Source organism: Dipodomys ordii, unplaced genomic scaffold (assembly GCF_000151885.1).
Source record: "Dipodomys ordii isolate 6190 unplaced genomic scaffold, Dord_2.0 Scaffold34, whole genome shotgun sequence".
In the NCBI taxonomy this organism is placed as follows: domain Eukaryota; kingdom Metazoa; phylum Chordata; class Mammalia; order Rodentia; family Heteromyidae; genus Dipodomys; species Dipodomys ordii.
The window spans coordinates 11,000,439-11,019,991 of record NW_012267250.1 but is presented as its reverse complement, the minus strand read 5'-3'; the positions used below and the strand labels follow the sequence as shown (position 1 = coordinate 11,019,991).

At 39.2% G+C, this 19,553-nt stretch overlaps 1 protein-coding gene across 1 annotated transcript in view; it reads right to left on the bottom strand.

Moving 5' to 3' along the window:
* Reep3 (receptor accessory protein 3) overlaps nt 1-19,553 on the bottom strand; it is a 72,126-nt gene that overhangs the window by 13,547 nt on the left and 39,026 nt on the right. Inside the window, exons 3-5 of the mRNA XM_013017120.1 lie at nt 12,373-12,449; nt 8,887-9,007; nt 8,358-8,471 (exon numbers count right to left, since the gene is read on the bottom strand). Of these exons, the coding sequence (XP_012872574.1) occupies nt 8,358-8,471; nt 8,887-9,007; nt 12,373-12,449 (312 nt within the window). The remainder of the gene's footprint in view (nt 1-8,357; nt 8,472-8,886; nt 9,008-12,372; nt 12,450-19,553) is intronic.

Below are 19,553 nucleotides of genomic sequence, written 5' to 3'. Positions count from 1 at the left end.
AGCTCTACTTAGAACAAACTAGAAAAATTAAAAGCCAAAAGATTTTGGATATGAAATGATATTCAGTTTGTGAATTATCTGGTAAAGTGTATTTATTACTATACAATGTGACTTTAAGTTATTTTGTCTTAACTATATGGTAGACCCTGGGCACAGATGGATCTTTAGGTTCAGTGATTTTCATCACTGTTCATATTTGATAGAGACATTTTTTGAACTTCTCAGATGTACCTATACTCCTCCCAAGACTACAAAGTTTTGTATAAATTTTTTCCTAAATTTACTCACCTTAAATTTGCATAGCTTATCTGACTCATTTCTTATTTATAGCTAGATTAAAAATATTCTTCTGAAGGCTCTTTACACTTATTATTTCTTTTTTCACACATGTGAATTTATGCTTGCCTCTAGTTTTAACGTTACCATAGAAACTCATCCATGATAATTCATGTCTAAATTTCCAAGTCAAAGGTGTACAAACATTTAGACATTACTGCCAACTTGTATTTTACCCTTGAAGGAAAAGGACTTGATTCACAGCCTTGATTCAGTACCTTGGGTTATTGGTACCATGCTATGTCAAAACCAAATGTTGTTTTTATACCCCACTTGTGCTTTCCATTTCTGCCTTATTTTTTGAATTGTGATAAGAATGATTAAAGTGCCTATTTCTCCATAAAAATAATTGGATTTCACACGTTTAAAAATATTCTTGGCATGGGTTAGTTCATTATATTTGCTTCCTCTTTACTATATATCATTTACTTATTAAACAGATGGCTGACAGGACATTTCAAAGACACATTACAAAGAAGTGACCAGTGGCCATCTGAACAGATGCCTTGTTTTCTCAGAACCGCCATTTTCTTCATCTTGCTTTGAATTTCTGTCAGCAATTGTTGTTTATTACCTGCTGTCCCGACTCCCACAACAAATGGCATGCATACCCATCTCAACCAGAGGTCTATGTTATAGAATGGTCCACAGCACAAGGAAATGAGAAGTAGTAGAAACTCGAGAGGGTGGGGCCTAGTAGAAGGAAGTTAGGTCATTGGGGGTGTGCCTTTGAAGGGAATATCCAGACTTCAGGCCTTCCTCTTCCTGTCTTTGCTTCCTGATCCCATGAAATGAGCAGCTAGTGTTACCACTACATGCTGCCCTGCCACTAGTTCAAGCACTAAAACTTAGAGACACAATAAACCTTTGCCCTCTATAAGACAATTAAAGCCATTTTGGTATAGTAATGGGAAGCTGTAACATGCTATGTATGATATGCTCTACTTGAACAGGTGTAATTTCTTTTTTTTTCTTTTGGGAGTTGGTCATGGGGCCTAAATTCTGGGCCTGGGCACTCTCCCTCAGCTCTTCAGCTCAAAGCTAGCACTCTACCACTTGAGCCACAGCACCACTTCTGGCTTTTTCTGCTTATGTGGTGCTGAGGAATCGAACCCAGGGCCTCATGCATGCAAGGCAAGCACTCTACCACTGAGCCACTTTCCCAGCCCCAAGCAGGTATAATTTCTAAGGCAGGCTATGAGTCAAATGTCTTTGAATTAATCTACCTAGGTAGTGTATCATGTATGAACTTTAGTAATTTTAATAAGCATAATCAACAAATATCTTAGGGCTTATCTCACAATGAACTCCCATGCTTTTGTTTACTTCCACTGAGGAGTTCTGTATGTTTGCCTCCTGGGAAAGAAACTAGAGGAAACAGACAAATCTTTTTTTTTTTTTTGTCGGTCATGGGGCTTGAACTCAGCCTGAGTGCTGTCCCTTAGCTCTTCAGCTCAAGGCTAGTGCTCTACCACTTGAGCTACAGCGCCACTTCCCAGACAAATCTTATGTGTCTTCTTAGTCTCCTACTTTATATGGTCTACTTCTGATAGTGAGCATACTAAATGCATTTTTCCTCTGGTACTGGGGTTTGAACTCAGGGCCTTCCTACCTCTTTTGCTTTTCGGCTAGGGTTGAACTGTGACCATCTTGTCTCTTCCTTCTGAGTAGATGTAAATTACCACACAAGCTCCTACTCATAATATTTTCTATTACTCTTGTTGCTGAAGACTGTTCCATTTGACTGACATGTTTAATGTGAACATTGGAGTTTACACACAGAGGCTCAGTAGCCAACTACAGGCAGAGTAGATGGCACTGCTGTGGGTACCAGATACCATTCAGGATTAGAAAGGCCTAACTCCAGCATTTGTGATATCTACTTCTGTGTGCAGTGTGTGTGTGTGTGTGTGTGTGTGTGTGTGCACGCGCACATGCCAGTCATGGGGCTTAAACTCAAAGCCACATGTTCTCTAACTCAGCTTTTCCTCAAACCTGGCACTCAACCACTTAAGCCACACCTCCACTTCTGTCTTTTTAGTGGTTAATTGGAGATAAGAGTCTCATGGACTTTCTTGCCCAGGCTGGCTTCAAACAATAATCCTCAGATCTCAGCCTCCTTAGTAGGTAGAATTATAGGTACAAGCCAAAGGTACCTGGTTCATTCTTCTTCTTCTTCTTTTTTTTTTTAATATTTTTGTTTATGTAGTACCAAGGAATTGAATCCACAGCCTCATGCATGCCCAGCAAATGCTCTACAACTAAGCCACATTGCCAGCCCTTCTTTATATTCAAATATCTGTCTTTTTCTTAATACTAACCGGTTAAATGGCACATTGAAACAATATTTTGTATTAAATGAAGAGAATTTATTGTGCTTATTAGCACCTTTATATAAAGCTGTCAACCTATTATCTTCATATACATTGTTTTACATAACTCTCACTATCTCATTCAATAATGCATACCTATTAAATTCTATTTCTTGTTAATCATTGGCATGTTACATTATAACTGCAGATAAGGTTAATTCTCAGTGTTTAGAGAAAGATCTTTTTCCTCTTGATATTCGACAATTAATCTGATGAAATCCAGAAGAGCACTGACTGCATTTCCATTAGGGGAATAATACATTTTATTATTACCATTATTATCATTTTGGTGTTGATTCTGGGCTTGAACGTTGGCCTGGGCACTGTTTCCAAGCTTTTGTGCTTGAGGCTAGCTCTCTACCATTTGAGCCACAGCTCCACTTCTGGATTTTTGGTGGTTAATTGGAGATAAGAGTCTTACAGACTTTTCTGTCCAGGCTAGCTCTGAACTGAGATTTTCAGATCTCAGCCTCCTGAGTAGTTAGTATTACAGGTGTAAGACACCTCTGCCCAGCTCACACTGGAATATTAAGACAGATGGAATATATGCATCAACATAGAAACTTTTTTCCCTCTGTGTGTGTGTGTGGTGTGTGTGTATGTGTGTATCCTGGGGTTTGAACTCAGGCCTTGGGCATTATTCTGAGTTCTTAGAGACATGAGCCAAAGGCATCCAGTGAAAACAAGCTTTAAAAAGGAAATAAGAATTTTTTATAATCACTCCCTAAACTATAAGATATGCTTATGTATATCTCCTTTGGGTTTTTATGACTCGTTACATTATTAATACAGGCTTTCTCAACCTTAAGGTTATTGCTTCTTTGGGCTGGACAGTTGTTTTGAGGTGGGAATTGTCCTTTGCTTCTAGAATATCAAGTGGCCTCTGTGCCTCTACTCAATAGCTATCAGTGGCAACCCAAAATGTCCCTTGGTAATGGGAGTAGTGGGGCACAAAAGTCACTCCAGTTGAGAAACACTGTGCCAGAGGTAGTAAAATTGGTATTTAGATCAATGTGGATGATTTTCTGAAAATTTTATGGCTAATTAGTGACAAAACCAAAACTAAAAAAAAAAGTAAATTCAATGCTCTACAAGCCAATGCTCATTATACCAATCTGTTCTTCTTGATTGTAGGGAAAATAGTTTAGTTTTCTTTTCTGTTGTCTAGACGAATGCTATCTTTTTCGGAGGATGATATTTCCTAGTGGCATATTCTCAAATCCTTTCACAAACAGAAAGCCATTAAAACAGAGGGAAGATGTCAAGGATTCTTGATGTAATGATAATCATTTAAAGTCAATTAGATTCAGCAGCTTTATGGGTGAAGCTCTAATTTCTGTGTTTTTTTTTAAAAATTCACCGAATAATTCATTAAGGAAAGGCTCCTAGAGAAAATTCAGAAATATTTTCACCTGTCTTTCACAGGTAGTAATGCTGCTCATCTATATAAGACATCTGCATTTCTCTGTGAAAAGCCATGGACGTTGAACATTCTCAGCAAAATCCTTGAAGGTCCTTCACATATTTGTGCTTTGCTCAGCCAAAATAAACTTGTACACCGACTTTGCGAACAGATGCCTGGTAATGAGGTCATGGAACCGAGCAATATTTTCAGAAAATTGCTTTACGGTGTAATAAATGTTCTGATTACATTCCTGTTTTCATCTTTAACATGCTCAGGTGGTTCAACCTGGGAAATCTAGTCAGAGGTACTATTGTTCTCTAAAGGTCATACAAAGAGTTCAAGATTTTTTTTTTAGACTGACAGATATTCTTACATATGGTAAGAATTTTAAGTAAGTCTTATTATTGACTTTCTTGCAGTTTTTCCTTAAAACTGACCTACTTCCTGTTTGAGTTTCAACTCAGGACGTGTCTATTTCAGTGATACTTCTATGACAATACCTGTTTTTGACATCTCCAGAGATGAAACTAATTTTGGCTTTTTAAAAATAAGTGCTATATAACTTGAGAGGCAAATGGTGTCAATGTTATGCAGTGCTGAGCATATTTAGTGAGCATTTCTAATGAATAAAATAGATTCCAAGGCGGAATGGCCAATGTTCCTGTGCTGATCATGAGAATGGTAAAGTTGCCTCATATCTAGAGAATTTGTTGAAAGAGTCACAACATTACAAGTGGGGAGAGCTCTAAAAGAAATTTCAATTATGGGGTAGGTGTTTCTACTTGCTTTTTAATAGTAACTGATGGCTTTCCACTCTGGCCTATGGAACCAGTGAAGTGATTTTAAGACATAAATAATATCTAAAACAATGAATCACAAAGGACAACATGGTAGAGATAGATATAGGGTTACTTTCATAGTAATTTTACAGAAACTTATTTCTGTGAGGTGATGTTTCATGTAATGACGGAGTGCAACCAAAGATAGCTTAACATTTCCAGCTAGTGAATACAGACATTAGTGACAGCTAGACAGTGTCGGTGAGCAGGCAGCCATCTATCCTCTTCATGGCTGCCTTCCCAGCACTTTCACTGGAGGACAAATTTAAAACATCCTAATTGGGGAGAAAATAAACACATTTACTTGATTTGTAAAATCAAATTACGTATGTATGTATGTATGTATATGGTTGGTTTGTTTGTTTTGTGCCAATCCTGGGGCTTGAACTTAGGGCTTGGGCTCTGTTCCTGAGCTTTTTTGCTCAAGGCTGGCACTTTACCAATTGAGCCACAGCTCTACTTTTGGCTTTTTTCTTTTGGTAGTTGTAGAAAAAAAGTCTTCGAGACTTTCCTGCCTGGGCTGGCTTTGAACCACAATCTTCAGATCTCAGCCTGTTGAGTAGCTAGGATTGCAGGTATGAGCTATGGGCATCCAGCTCTGGCTAGTTTTGAACCACAATCCCCAGATCTCAGTAGCTAATATTACTGGCATGAGTCACTGGCACCTGGCAACAATAAATTTTATAACATGAAAAACTGTAAGTGAGTCTCTAGACTCACTCCACTGCAAATGGAGCCAGTTTAACCCATTTTCCCTTCCTGTCAGACAAGGATTTTAGTTCCCTTCCACTTCCTTTTCTCTCATGCTCCAATATAGCAAAATCACAGTTGTTAAATCTTTAGTTTGTATTCTAATTATTACAATGCAAATGCTGTTCACTGCTGGGCTGAGTCAGGCTCCATTATTTTCTTTTTTTATAAAACTTTTTTTCCCCCAGAGTTAATAGTCAAGCCCTTTTTAAAAATTTTCACTTGTTTAGCTATCTACTCTGTTTTACATAGCATCCAACACATTATTCATGGTGATTGGGGCAAATATGCACCTGTTATAGGTACTAGCTGTCTGTGTTATGAGTCCTCTGATTGGTCACATCCTGTGCTCTTACTGGGTTAATTATCACTGTGTAGCATTAATCATATTATATTCTCTTAGCTCCACACTTTGTCCCAGAGCAATTTGTGCTCTGGACTTGCTGCACAGCACCCTTTAGGGGACCCTATCACCTTTAGGGGATCCGATCACCTTCCTTCTGTGTTGGCTAATCTGTTTTCCCAATCCTGGGGTTACCTTTTTTTTTTTGTGGCTTGTTTTCTAGCTTTTGCAGAACAGATTTGCCTGACAAAGGATATACCTTAGGCAAATTTTATATTGTGTAGGATTAAAATTATATATCCCCAAATCAGACCTTACCATTATAGAAACCAAACAAGAATATCATGATGGCATGATGGATGGCACTACGTTGTCTTCAAGCTTCCCTGGTCACTATCTAGAATTTAATTACCATCCTGATTCTAGATTCTTTGGATGTCATATGCTTTTGGTTATCCTTAAGAATTTGCTTCTTATCTTTGGTGTTCTGGATACCTAATGATGTTGCTTACAGTTAGTCATTCTCTTCATTCACTGTACTGAGTACTTTGTGGACCTTGTACTGAAGACTCATGTCCTTCCATTCTATAATATTATCTACATAATTTCTTTTTATTTGAATGATTGTACATGTCTTTCCTTTTAGAAATCCTGGTTGTTGAATGTTGGATCTCCTGGATGATCTATTTTAGCAACACAGAAATCAGGAATGCATTTCTATTAAGCAAGAAATAACATGCAAATGGACTTCTAAAATGAAAATAATCCTGTAAGTTGAAAATGTTGCTGTTTCAGTGCTCATTTACTAGTCTATCTTAATAAAAGAAAACCTTTTGAAAGCAAGCTAACAGGAAAATTATAGTATATTACATTATATTACTATGTTCTAAGTAATCATTACTAATATGATTATCATGCATATATAATATAGAACACTGTGTGATTCATACACTTCCATTTAGTCCTCACTACACCTTGCCAGGTATGAAATTTGAATTTTTCATCCTATGAATTATATTAACTTTGCTAATTGACCCAATGGTCTCTCCAAAAAATGAAAGTGCCCTCATTTTACATTCCTTCACTATTTTAATTATATAAAATCACCAATTTTTAGCACTGTAATTTAATTTGGGACAACTAAAAGAACCTAATTTAAAAGCAGAATACTACTCACTGTCCTTAAGAGTAAACTCAAACTTTTTACTTGAAGTTAAATAGTATGCATAATATCAAAGTTTAATGGATTTCTACTATACAGAGACAAGTACCATGTTATTATATATACTCTCACAGATAAGCATATTACCCTACTTTATACATGAACTAACTAAGGAACTCAGAAAGTAAACTGTCTACAGTTACTTAGACAGTCACAGTCAGCCCTTTCTGGATATGAAACCTGTTTTCTTTCCATATCCCACATACTAAAAGCAGTTATGCTATGGTATGCTATGGTATTTAAAATAAACCACACCAATTACTACATGCAAAGAAATCCAAAAGCCATAATGCAAATTTTCACAGAAGACATTCATTTGATAGCTTGGCTTGCAAACACAGCAAATGACATTAGTAATTTACTCGCTAAAATTCCAAGTTTTAAGAATTTTTTCATGCCTTATTTTGAATAATTAGTTACCTCAAATTGATTGAAGTAGAGATGCAGAAGTAAGCCAGAAATCCTACCAAGATATTGCATGGAGAGAGAGAGAGAGAGAGAGAGAGAGAGAGAGAGAGAGAGCAAAGACAGAGAAAGAAGAATGGTCATCTTTACTTAAGGTGATTTAGTCAAACAGTCTCAAAATTAAAAATTTGGAAATTTGGCACAAAATGACATTTTCAGATATGTCATGTTGATTAACTACCTCGCATATTTTAATCAATTAAGAGTTTCAAAATATAACTATAGAAAACAAAGTGTTAAAGTTTCTTTAAAGTTCTCTATTTGTTCTTTATAGGATTACATGAAACAAACCAAAATTCTGCCACTGCTTCAGAAAATAAAAGCCACCTTTTTCTTTTTTGTCCATCATGGGGCTTGAACTCTGGGCCTGAGCACGGTCCCTCAGCTCTTCAGCTCAAGGTGAGCACGCTAGACCAGTTGAGCTACCGCTCCACTTCCAGTTTTCTGGTGGTTTATTGGAGATGAGAGTTTCATGGACTTTCCTGCCTGGGCTGGCTTTGAATCACAATCCTCAGATCTCAGCCTCCTGAGAAGCTAGGATTACAGGTTCGGCTTAAAAAGCCACCTTTCCTTATCTGTTGACAATGTGACTTCGGAAAAAAAAAAAGGCAGATGAAGAATTTACCTTCACTGCAGCAGTGACAGCAGCAGTAGCTGCCAAGTTTAAACCTTGCCGTCCGAAGTTCACCATGGTCTCATAGCCTCGCTCCTTTGCCTGCACGATATAATCATCAATTTCCTGGGAAAGCAAAAGCAAATGATGGTAGATGTCAATTTTATTTAGAAATAGTGTTATGAAGTGCTCCCCCCACAATAATAGGGCTTTCTCTTCAGCTTACAAATATGTATATTCTATGTATATGTGTATATATTCATATATATGTATGTATGTATGTATACACACACACACACACACACACACAGATACGTACACTTTTTTTTTTTTTTTTGTGCCAGTCCTGGAGCTTGAACCCTGGGCCTGGGCACTGTCCCTGAGCTTTTGCTCAAGGCTAACACTCTACCACTTAAGCCACAGCACCACTTCTGGTTTCTGTTTATATGGGACTGAGGAATTGAACCTAGGTCTCCATGCATGCTAGGCAAGCACTCTACCACTAAGATATATTCCCAGCCTGGAAATAACATATACTTACTCTTTCCTTTGAAGAAAGAAGTGGATGAAGGAATTTTCTATATATTAAACTTGCTCCTTTGGTATAGGGAGAGAGCAGCCATATGACAAAGGCGATCTTCAGCTCATAGTACAAGGGAAACCTAGTAAGAAAAAAAATTAGGAGAAAAATCTGCTAGCGAAAAATGAAATCACAAACTATGTGGAAATCATAAACATTTTAAAAAGTTTAGTCACTATGTTAAGTTTGCACATGGAAAAGTTAGTGATCAGAGAAACAACCAAAATGGAATTGACCAATTCATTAAAACAAAACTATAGTTGAGTAAATTATACAGTAAATTGATCCCTGCAGAGATTCACACCTTCATTTACGAGATTCCTCTGATGCAAGAAGCACAGGAAAGCTGCCAAACTGACCGTGGCAGTTCAGGGAGGGCATTAACAGCATTTAGCTCTGGTAGTACACCCACCCTGTCTACAGAGCCAAACTTCTATAGAAGTACATGAGAATACCTCCAAACATCAGCATATAACCAATGTGTACCACTCAAATATGTATATCTCCTTTGGCTGGGAAAATTCTACTTTCTTTTTTTTTTTTTTTGCCAGTCCTGGGGCTTGAACTGGGCCAGGGCACTGTCTGGGAGCTTCTTTTGCTCTAGGCTAGCACTTTTGCACTTGAGCCACAGTGCCCCTTCTAGCTTTTTTTTGTTGTTGTTGTTTGTTTATGTGGTACTGAGGAATTGAACCCAAGGCTTCATGAGTACCAGGCAAGCACTCTACCACTAAGGGAAACTTCCATTTTGACTTGGCTGGAATTACAAATTCTACTTGCAAGTGAAGGGGTGAAGGGAACCACGAGTACAGTAGAGTTGGAATTAGGGTTAAACAGCTATACCATTTTCCATGTGACTTTGCAGTGCTTTCCTGCAGGCCAAGGACATTGCCCAACCAGACAGGCTTAGCCACATGATTTGCTTTGCTAACAGAATGTGAATGTGACATATGTCACACACAAATGGAAGCTAGGAATGGCCTTTGACTCTCTCACCCCATTTCTTTCAACCTTTTGCTTTAAGCTTTTGCCTTCTGTCATGGGAACAGCTGCTTCCTCAGCTTAGGTCCTGAAAGGAGACTTAAAGCTGAGCCAAGTCCCACAAAGCTGTAGCTAACCATTTACCCACAGGCTGTGCAAGAAATAAATGTTTGTTGTTCTAAACTACTGTGTTTCAGGGCTATTTTGTTGTCATACTAAATGTTAATGAATATACTTTGAGTATATCAGCATCTTGTGGCCCACCAAGACACTAAGATACAGGATACTCTGAGCAAGGGTGGTGGTATGTCAGACAGGTAGCATGTGGTATAGGGGTGACTATGGGTACCATCAACAAAGCATCTCTGCTTTGTGGCCTTCTAGCATTTGTGTTCAACATTTCCCACACTTTCTAATAGTTTACACAGGCTACATTTGAAATCAGAAGAAATGAGAAGACATAAAGAAAAAGAACGTTAACACTTATGACACTTAGAATGATTTGGAGTGTTTTGCTAGTTAAAAACAAACAGAAAAAGATTATCTCAAATCTGTAGGTCAAAAACAAGTAAATGAATAGCTTTGTGATAGAGTGAAGAAAATGTATTTCAAATCAAAAAAGAAAGATGGGGGTTTGGAGTGTGTACACTTAATATGGAGGTGGCGGTAGGTTCAACCTCCCACACAAACATAGATGCAGACAGGGAGAAATTCATAAATAAGGGCAGGTTGTTAGAAATGTTTAAGACTGGGGCTGGGAATGTGGCTTAGTAGTAGAGGGCTTTTCTACATGCATGAAGCCCTGGGTTGGATTCCTCAGTACCACCTAAACAGAAAAAGCCAGAGTGTACTGTGGCTCAAGCGGTAGAGTGGTAGAGCCTTGAGCAAAAGGTCAGGGACAGTGCTCAGGCTCTGAGTTTAAACCCCAGGACTGGCACCCCTTCCCCCCTCCCCCCGCAAAAAAAAAAAGAAAAAGAAAAGATATGTTTAAGACTGATACCATTTTTTCCCCCTAGCAAATTCAATTTGACATAATGTGCTATAAGATTATGAGGGCTATGGGAAAGATAATTAATTAATTAATTATTAGGTAGTTATAGCTGTATAAAGTGGTTACAATTCCATAGGGAAAGATATTTTATTTATTTATTTAGTCAGTCATAGGGCTTGTAGGGTGTTGTCACTGAGCATTTATGCTCAAGGTTAGTGCTTTACCACTTTGAGCCACAGCTCCACTTCCAGTTTTCAGGTGGTTAACTGGAGATAAGGGTCTCATGGACTTTCCTTCTAGGCCTAGCTTTGAACCACAATTCTTAGATTTCAGCCTCCTGAATAGCTTTGATTAGGTGTGGGCCATCAGTATCTACAGGAAAGATCAATACCTACAGGAAAGAACTACAAGGGTATGAAATGGACAAGCGATGGAATGAAAGGAGTAACTGACTCTCAAAGTAGGAACAAGGAATGGTAAGGTTCACGTTGGTGATTATGAACTCTGTGGGATGATATTTTTGGCAGCATTGAATAGCCCAGATAAAGATGCAAAGAAGAGCTATTATACAGTTAATGTAGGCTGAATTTATGATGCATGAAAGTTGAAAATACAAAGCTATTTTTTTTGGAGGAGTTAGGGATTGGTACTGGGTCTTGAACTCAAGGCTTCACATTTGATTTTTTTTTCTGCTTAAGGTAGGCACTTTACACCTTGAACTATGCCTCAGTTACAGCTTTTTCTGGCTAACCGGAAGATGAGTCTCATAGATTTGTAGCCCAGGATGGCTCTGAACTGAGATTCCAGATCTCAGCCTCCTGTGCAGCTATAGGATTATAGGAGTAGCTACCAGCACCCAACAGCTTGAATATTTTAAAAAGGGATTTCTCCAAGTTGTTGGCAGGATTTAGATAGAGGCAGTACAAAAATATGGCATGAGAAGATTCAAGTTGTTCTGTTAAGTACTGTTCCTCAGTAAAATGTTAAAGCCATGAGGAAATAAATCTGCTTTCGTGTCACCTCATGCTATTTGGAACAGAGGAGCCAAGAAGCTGGTGTTGAGTGGGTGCCCACGTGGACGATGACGTGCAGTCTAAAGGTTCATAGATGAGTTTTAAGGATGGAGAAGAAGTGCTAAAAGCAGATGCTATAGCTTCAGAGAGAGGAGTCATTCAGGAAGTGATCAAGGAAAACAGTCTGAAGTCATCAATGTAGAAAATGGATTATGATAACCAACTTTCTCTATTCCAAGATGCTGGGGGGAAGAGAGTAGGAGGTTTGAAGGGAGTGACATGTGGGGAGTGATCTGCCTTCACTTGAGGGGAGCTACAGAAAAGTAATGGTCCTGTGGAAAAGCAGAGAAAGACACCCAGATGCTAGATAATTAAATAACTTAGTTAATAGCCAGATGAGGTTAAGAGCTAGGATACCTGATCATGAAATCTGTAGTCTGGCCCCTTCCAAACAGTAAAACTTACCAAGCGACTGTTTGATCAGCCACCGTTTCAATCACAGTGTAGAGCGCAAAAACAATCCAGTACATCATCCAGCGAACCTGGAAATCATAATAATACTCATGGAACAATTGACTAAAATTATTGACAACTCTGAATACATCCATATAAATACATATGTGTTTGTAGACATGCAGTATGTTGGGTCAAATGTGGGAAATGATGGTTTGGTTTTCATCGTGTTTTATATTTGAGTCCCTTATATCACTACATCAAGAGTCCTGGTATACAAAAGAGTCAAAGCCTAACATATCTCTGAGGCCTGATATAACATGAATCTAAATCAAAGAATGGAAAAATAGGAAATACTTTTCTTAACTGGAACAAAGATCTTCTTCTTCTTCTTTTTTTAATGGGCTGGTAATGGAGTGTAAACTCAGGGACTTGGCACCTACTCAGCTTTCATGTTCACTGGCACTCTACCACTCTACTACTTGAGCCATGGCTCCAGTTGGGCTAGTTAGAGGTGGAGTCTCCCAGGCAGTGGGAACCTCCATCTCCACTCTGCAGAATGACAGCTGTTCTGTTCTGGCTGGGCATGGGTGGGAAAGGGAGTGGATTTGAGAAAACCAGAGAAAGTTCAGCAAAGTTGTTTTTATGGATGAGAAAAGGAGCCACCCGAGGAAGGTCTGGAACAGACTCTGTGACCAGTGATGCTCTTGCCTGCTCTAGGTGTTAGAGCAAGGGCTGAAAAGAGAGGTCCAGGACACAGACACAGGAGAGGCATGGATATGACAACCTCCTTTCCTAAAAGAGGCATAGGGCAGAGTGTGCTAGCAAGTGGATCAGTCAGGTCCCCTTTGCAGGGGGGTGGGGCCATGTGTTGAGTTCTCACTGACAATGTGAGCTGAAGCTTGTGAGCAGTGAATGTGCCTCCTGCACATTGTCTCCTCTTCTTCCTGATAGCTTGGCTGGCAGGAAGCAGAAGAGCCTTGGAGGAAGCTATATTGAAGGAGGCCAGAGCCTGAGTTCTTCAATAATTGCAGGAGAGAGCTTCCTTGCTGAAATGAATTCCTTGCCTCAGGCTGGTCTGCTATGTGAGAGTCTTACATTTTATATTCCTTTGGTCACTATATTATTATTGCATATTACGATCAAAGTGTTTTAGATCCCTCCCACCCCCAATGATCAAGGTCACACTGTACTTATCTGTGGGAACTGAGAGGGCGAGGCCTTTCTAGAATTGTAGCATGGCTCCAGAATTTGATAGGCCTTGATCACAGTGCTAGAAAGTCATCTGGGACACAGCTAAAGCCCTACTTGGTGACCTGTGAGAACTCCACGAGGATGGGGAACTGAAGAAGAGGGCTATTTTCAGAAACACTTACTGAGCTATCCTTCGGGGACTCTCAGAGGTATGTGGGAAGCAGGAGGAGGGTAGGAGGAATGATGTTCTCATGCAGCGGACTGGGACAGAGCCAGGGGAACACTGCTGTAGATTATTATTGTGATTCCCTTGGGAAGTATGGCTCCTGACTTTGTGAATTTGTTAGCTATGATCTGTACTGGCAATATCTGTGACTCCAGCAGCGATCCCCTCCTAATTTCAACAAGTCAAGGAATCAGACAAATAAGCTTGTCAGGACCATGCATAAAATTTGAAGTAAATATATTCTGAATGAGAGTCCAATGATATCACCAAAGTTCAACAGTAAATATGTCAAGAGGGAAGAGTGTATGACAATGTTGCTCCTTGAGCTAGTCTGCTTACTTGGCTTGCTTTTCTTCCCCAAGAATTTGCCTAATGCCTACAAGACCTGGCACCAAGAAGAGGTTCAAAAATATTTATTAAAAGAACTAAGGAACTAGGCCAGTGCCAGTGGCTCACACCTGTAACCTAGCTACTCAGGAGGCTAAGATCTGAGGATCACGGTTCAAAGCCAGCCCTGGCAGGAAAGTCTGTGAGACTCTTATTTCTAATTAATCACCAGAAAACCAGAAGTGGCGCTGTGGCTCAAGTGGTAGAGTGCTAGCCTGGAGCTGAAGAGCTGAGGGACAGCACCCACACCCAGAGTTCAAGCCCCATGACTGATTAAAAAAATAAAATAAAATAAAAAATAAAAATTAAGGAACTGAGTGAACTTTATAAGCCAGATTGTAAATTTCCATCTTTCCTAATAATTCAGTAAGAAACTTGTTGTTAATGTGGTCAAATGAAGTGACAGTCATGTTCAATTTTGGAGCACTTTATGCATTCAATTTCCCATGACTACAGAAATGTGACATATATTAATTTGTAAATAAAGTCCTCATATAGAATCTTCAGTCATATTTCAAATAGAATTTCTTTTTCAAGGAAATATCCTCTTATAATTAGGCAATGTCTTTTGAAGATTATGGAGTCATCTGTGATATAAAACCATACAATCTAAAATTACATTCCAGTTTATATAGTGCATGGATCAGATTATCCTACTTAACAAGCCAGCACTTGCTTTATTATTATTCAAAATCCATAAGGCTTTCATAAAGCCTTAGCATTTCAGAGATCCAGACAGTCATGTGATGGAGTTCTTAGCTTTACTCTCCCTAAGGAATGAGGATATTTAAAACCTAAGTGAATACAGTGAAATGAATGTACCCATAGGCTAAATTTACTATCTAAAGACCATGCTCCACTTAATAGGAGCGCATTTACATAGCCTGATGCCAAAAGAAAAGTTGACCTCATTTTATGATGCTTTCACATTTTTCAAGCAAAGCAAGTTTTTATATTTTATATTCCCAGACAAAATTTTTGTGAAGATTCTAGAATAAACAAAGCAAATGAATTGTAGGCTACAATAATAAAACAACCCTCTTGATTGCTATACAGAAACTGAGAGCAATACACAGGCCCTTAGTACACAGGGAGATGCCATGTTCTAGTTATGATAAACACATTGGTATAAATTTTTTTTTGTCATAGTCACGAGTAATTGGCACATCAATTAAAAAGTATTTTCCTTTTCTTCTTTTATTTAGGTCTGAGACCAGGGCTTGAACTTGGTATTTGCCACTTTTTGCTCATTGCCTAAAGTTCTACCAATTGCCTCCAGCCACCAAAGTAGTAATCTTTTTTTTTTTTTTCTTTTGGGTCGGGTCCTGGGGCCTGAACTCTGGGCCTGGGTGCCGTCCCTCAGCTCTTCAGCTCAAGGCTAGCGTTCTACCACTTGAGCAGCAGTGCCACTTCTGGCTTTTTTTTTTTTTTTTCCTTTTTGCTTATGTGGTGCTGAGGAATCGAACCCAGGGCCTCAGGCATGCAAGGCAAGCACTCTACCACTGAGCCACCTTCCCAGCCCAGTATTCTTCTTATAGAAGTTTTTTCTCTGGAGTTAGAACTCAAAGCATTATGATTGCTAAATTGGCACTCTACCACTGAGCCCTATTCCTCCAAGCTCTTCTTTGGGCTGGTTATTTTTGAGGTAGAGTCCAGAGTGTGCCTGGACCACAATCTTCCTATTTTACAATTTCGATCATATCTGGGATGACAGGCATGCTATCTACTATGCCTAGTCTTTTCTTTTCTTTCTTTCCTTCCTTCTTTCCTCTTTTCTTTCTTGCCAGTCCTGGGGCTTGAACCCAGAGCCTAGGCACTGTCCCTGAGCTTCTTTTACTCAAGGCTAGCATTCTACCACTTGAGCCACAGTGCCACTTCCAGCCTTTTCTTATAGGTATTGCATGCTAACTGATTGTGCCACTGGAGCTTCTCCAGTCTTTTCTTTTTCTTTTTTTTTGTCCGTCGTGGGGCTTGAACTCTGGGCCTGGGCGCTGTCCCTCAGCTCTTCAGCTTAAGGCGAGTGCTCTACCACTTGAGCTACAGCGCCACTTCCGGTTTTCTGGTGGTTTATTGGAGATAGGAGTCTCACGGTCTCTCCTGCCTGGGCTGGCTTTGAACCTCGATTCTCAGATCTCAGCCTCCTGAGTAGCTAGGATTACAGGCGTGAACCACCAGCGCCCAGCTTTCTCCAGTCTTTTCTGAGTATGTGGTACTGAGGAATTGAACCCAGGGCTTCACGCATGCTAGGTAATCACTCTATCACTAGGCTACATTACCAGCCCATGCCCAGTTTTTTCTACTGATACGGTCTTCATGGACTTTTCTCCCTGGGTGTGTCTGCAACTATAATCTTCCTGTTTATAGTCTACTATGAACCTAGATGACAGATAGGCTGGGAAGGGTCTTCGGATCTGTGATCCTCCTGTTCTTAGTCTCACAAGTCGCTAGGATTACAGGTGTAAGCCATTGACATCTGGCAAAAAAGTATTTTCTTTATTCTTCCATATAACTTATTATGCTATGATAAGTATAATAGCCATGACAGCAACATGTTAAATGATATAACTATTGTACATTTATAGTTATATGATAAAAAGAAGAATTAAAGTGATACCTTAATTTGATAGATATTACTTATGGCCTATTATGAACAAAGCCTTTGACATGAGTCATACACTATTATGTCAAGATGTTCCTGTCTCCAAGAATCTTTCATTGGTGGGGGTTGAATATAAGACAACGACACATAAAAGAATGAGTATAGGCAGTTATAGCACAATGTTTGATCTCATATACAATTACCAATACTCTATTACAGATTATAATACACATTATGTATTATTTACTGCTTTCTACAAATGAAATTTCCTGACTTCTAATGGGAATCCTTTCCTAATTATTCTATCTCCCTCTAAAGGTCATACATAAAGCTGGATACATTATAATTTTCATTTGTAGCATATCTGTGGGTTGGTTTATGTAACACCTGCCTCTGCCTTTCAGCTTAAACAACCAACAGGGATTTAAATTGTCTTTGTTCATCCTCACCTTCCCAGTGCCTAGCAGCCTATGCTTGGTGGAGCAAACATAGAGAAACTGGCTTACTGAACTAGCCTAGTTTTAAACTTAAGAACTATTTCTTAAGCTGGTCCCTGGTGGCTCATGTCTGTAATCCTAGCTACTCAGCATGTAAAGATCTGAGGATCATGATTCGAAGTCTGCTTGTACAGTATAGTCCCTGAAACTCTTAACTCCAAAAAGCTGGAAGTGGAACTGTGTTCAAGCGGTAGTGTGGTATCCTTGAGCAAAAAAGTTCAGGGACAGTGCACAGACCTTGAGTTCAAGCTCCAGGACTGGCACAAAAATAAATAAATGAAATAAAAAAATGAATAGATAAATGAATGTTAAAAATGACTATTTCTTACATCTTAAAGGACTTATTGATACAAGATTCAAATGAGCTAACACTGAACTTCAAGTAGCCGTTTACAGCACAAAATAGTCTTGTCAAAATTGTTTTCAAAGTCTAGATATTTAGAAACTTTCCAACTTGTCTCATTTATAGATTTTTTAAGGCACAAAGCTATTAATGATGGTTTTTAAGAAAAAAAATGAAAAAATCACAAGCACCTAATGATTTCAATTACAACCACACTAAGTAAATCCAGAGCATAAAATGTTAAAATATGCTTCACTGGGGGAAATAAAAAACTTTGCTGAGTCTAAAAGAAATAAACAGTGCTGAATTTCAGACCACCCAAGGAGAACTTTATTTTCTAACCATTATTAGTTACTCAGTCAAGCCAATTCACCCAAAACATTCATTTTACACATTTCAGACAGGACGCAGAGATCCTCTGATACAGATTTCCTGAGAAATGGTATAGAACTAAAGGTATTTTTTTGTTTCATTACTATTATGCAATAATTTGGTTATTTCATAATGATCCTCCCCTTTAAAACGAAGAGGAACAAAATGTGAGAAATCATTCCCTCTTTTATCCAACCCAGATGGCTGGGTTATGGGTTTTTTCCCCAGGGGTATGCCAAGTTTGAGGCATGGTTGGAAATGAGTGAATTGTATTGCAGTTCAGTCCAAAGTGAATAAACACCATGGCTGAAGGTTGTCATTAAAAAAAAAAAAAAGTCAGGCACTGGTGGCTCACGCCTGTAATCCTAGCTACTCAGGAGGCTGAGATCTGAGGATCATGGTTCAAAGCCAGCCTGAGGAGGAAAAGTCCATGAGTCTCTTATCTCCAATAAACCACCAGAAAACCTGAAGTGGCGCTGTGGCTCAAGTGAGCTAAAGAGCTGAGGGACAGCGCCCAGGCCCAGAGTTCAAACCCCACAACCGACAAAAAAAAAAAAGAAAAAAAAAAGAATGGGGTACCTGAGGCAGGAATATGTTAGGTTTTGACTGATCTGGGTTTCTTCAACTTCTGGGTACTTCTTCACCCCCAGCCACAGTTTCTGCAGGTCCTTATGATGGATGCTGTGAACAAGCCACACCATCTACCTGCCGTTGCTAGTTATCGCTGCATCAGGCCTCACATGGGAAAGACCCCGTTGTGTTGAAGGAGAAAGCCTCACATTATATGGATGTTGACGTGAACTAAAATGGGACTGACTGTAAACAGAAATGAATTGCACTGGTTTTTCCAGGACCTCTGAATCACAGAAGCTCTACATATCTCATCCCTGACCTCAACAGAGTTTAGGAAACTTGAGAGAAGGAAAAGTGAAGAAACATTTAAAAATTAGATGAGAATTAATTTAAGTAGTGTTGAAAGAAAGATGCAAAAACAAGCAAGAACTGCTTAAGGGAACTGTTCCCAGGAGCAGTATTTAGGAAGGAATGACTTCTCAGTCCCAAAATAACTTTTTCCATCCACACTGACTGAGAAATCACACTTCATTTTTTTTCCTTTTTGTTTAAAGTCCTCTTAGTTTATTTGGGATAATACACATTTGTAGGGGAGCTGGGTTCCCTTTTAACAATAGCACATGAATACTTTCAGGATTTTAATATGGGAAAGAGGCTATCCAGACACAGAGGAATAAGCTGGGTAACTGGTCATCCTACCAGTTAATCCATCCTAAATTGTCACCCTATTTGTTTCTTCTTTCCTTTGGAATTCCCAAAGTCTTGGCCCAGTGTGAGTCCTACATATTTGCAAGGCATGGTGCCACTGTCTAAGCACCTAGGCCTTCAGGTCTTCGTCTGTTTTCACATACTTGATTAAATCTTGTTTCTTTCCCCTTGTGAACAAACCTAGCCATTAAAAGGTGGCTGGGGGGCTGGGAAGGTGGCTCAGTGGTAGAGCGCTTGCCTTGCATGCCTGAGGCCCTGGGTTCGATTCCTCAGCACCACATAAGCAAAAAGAAA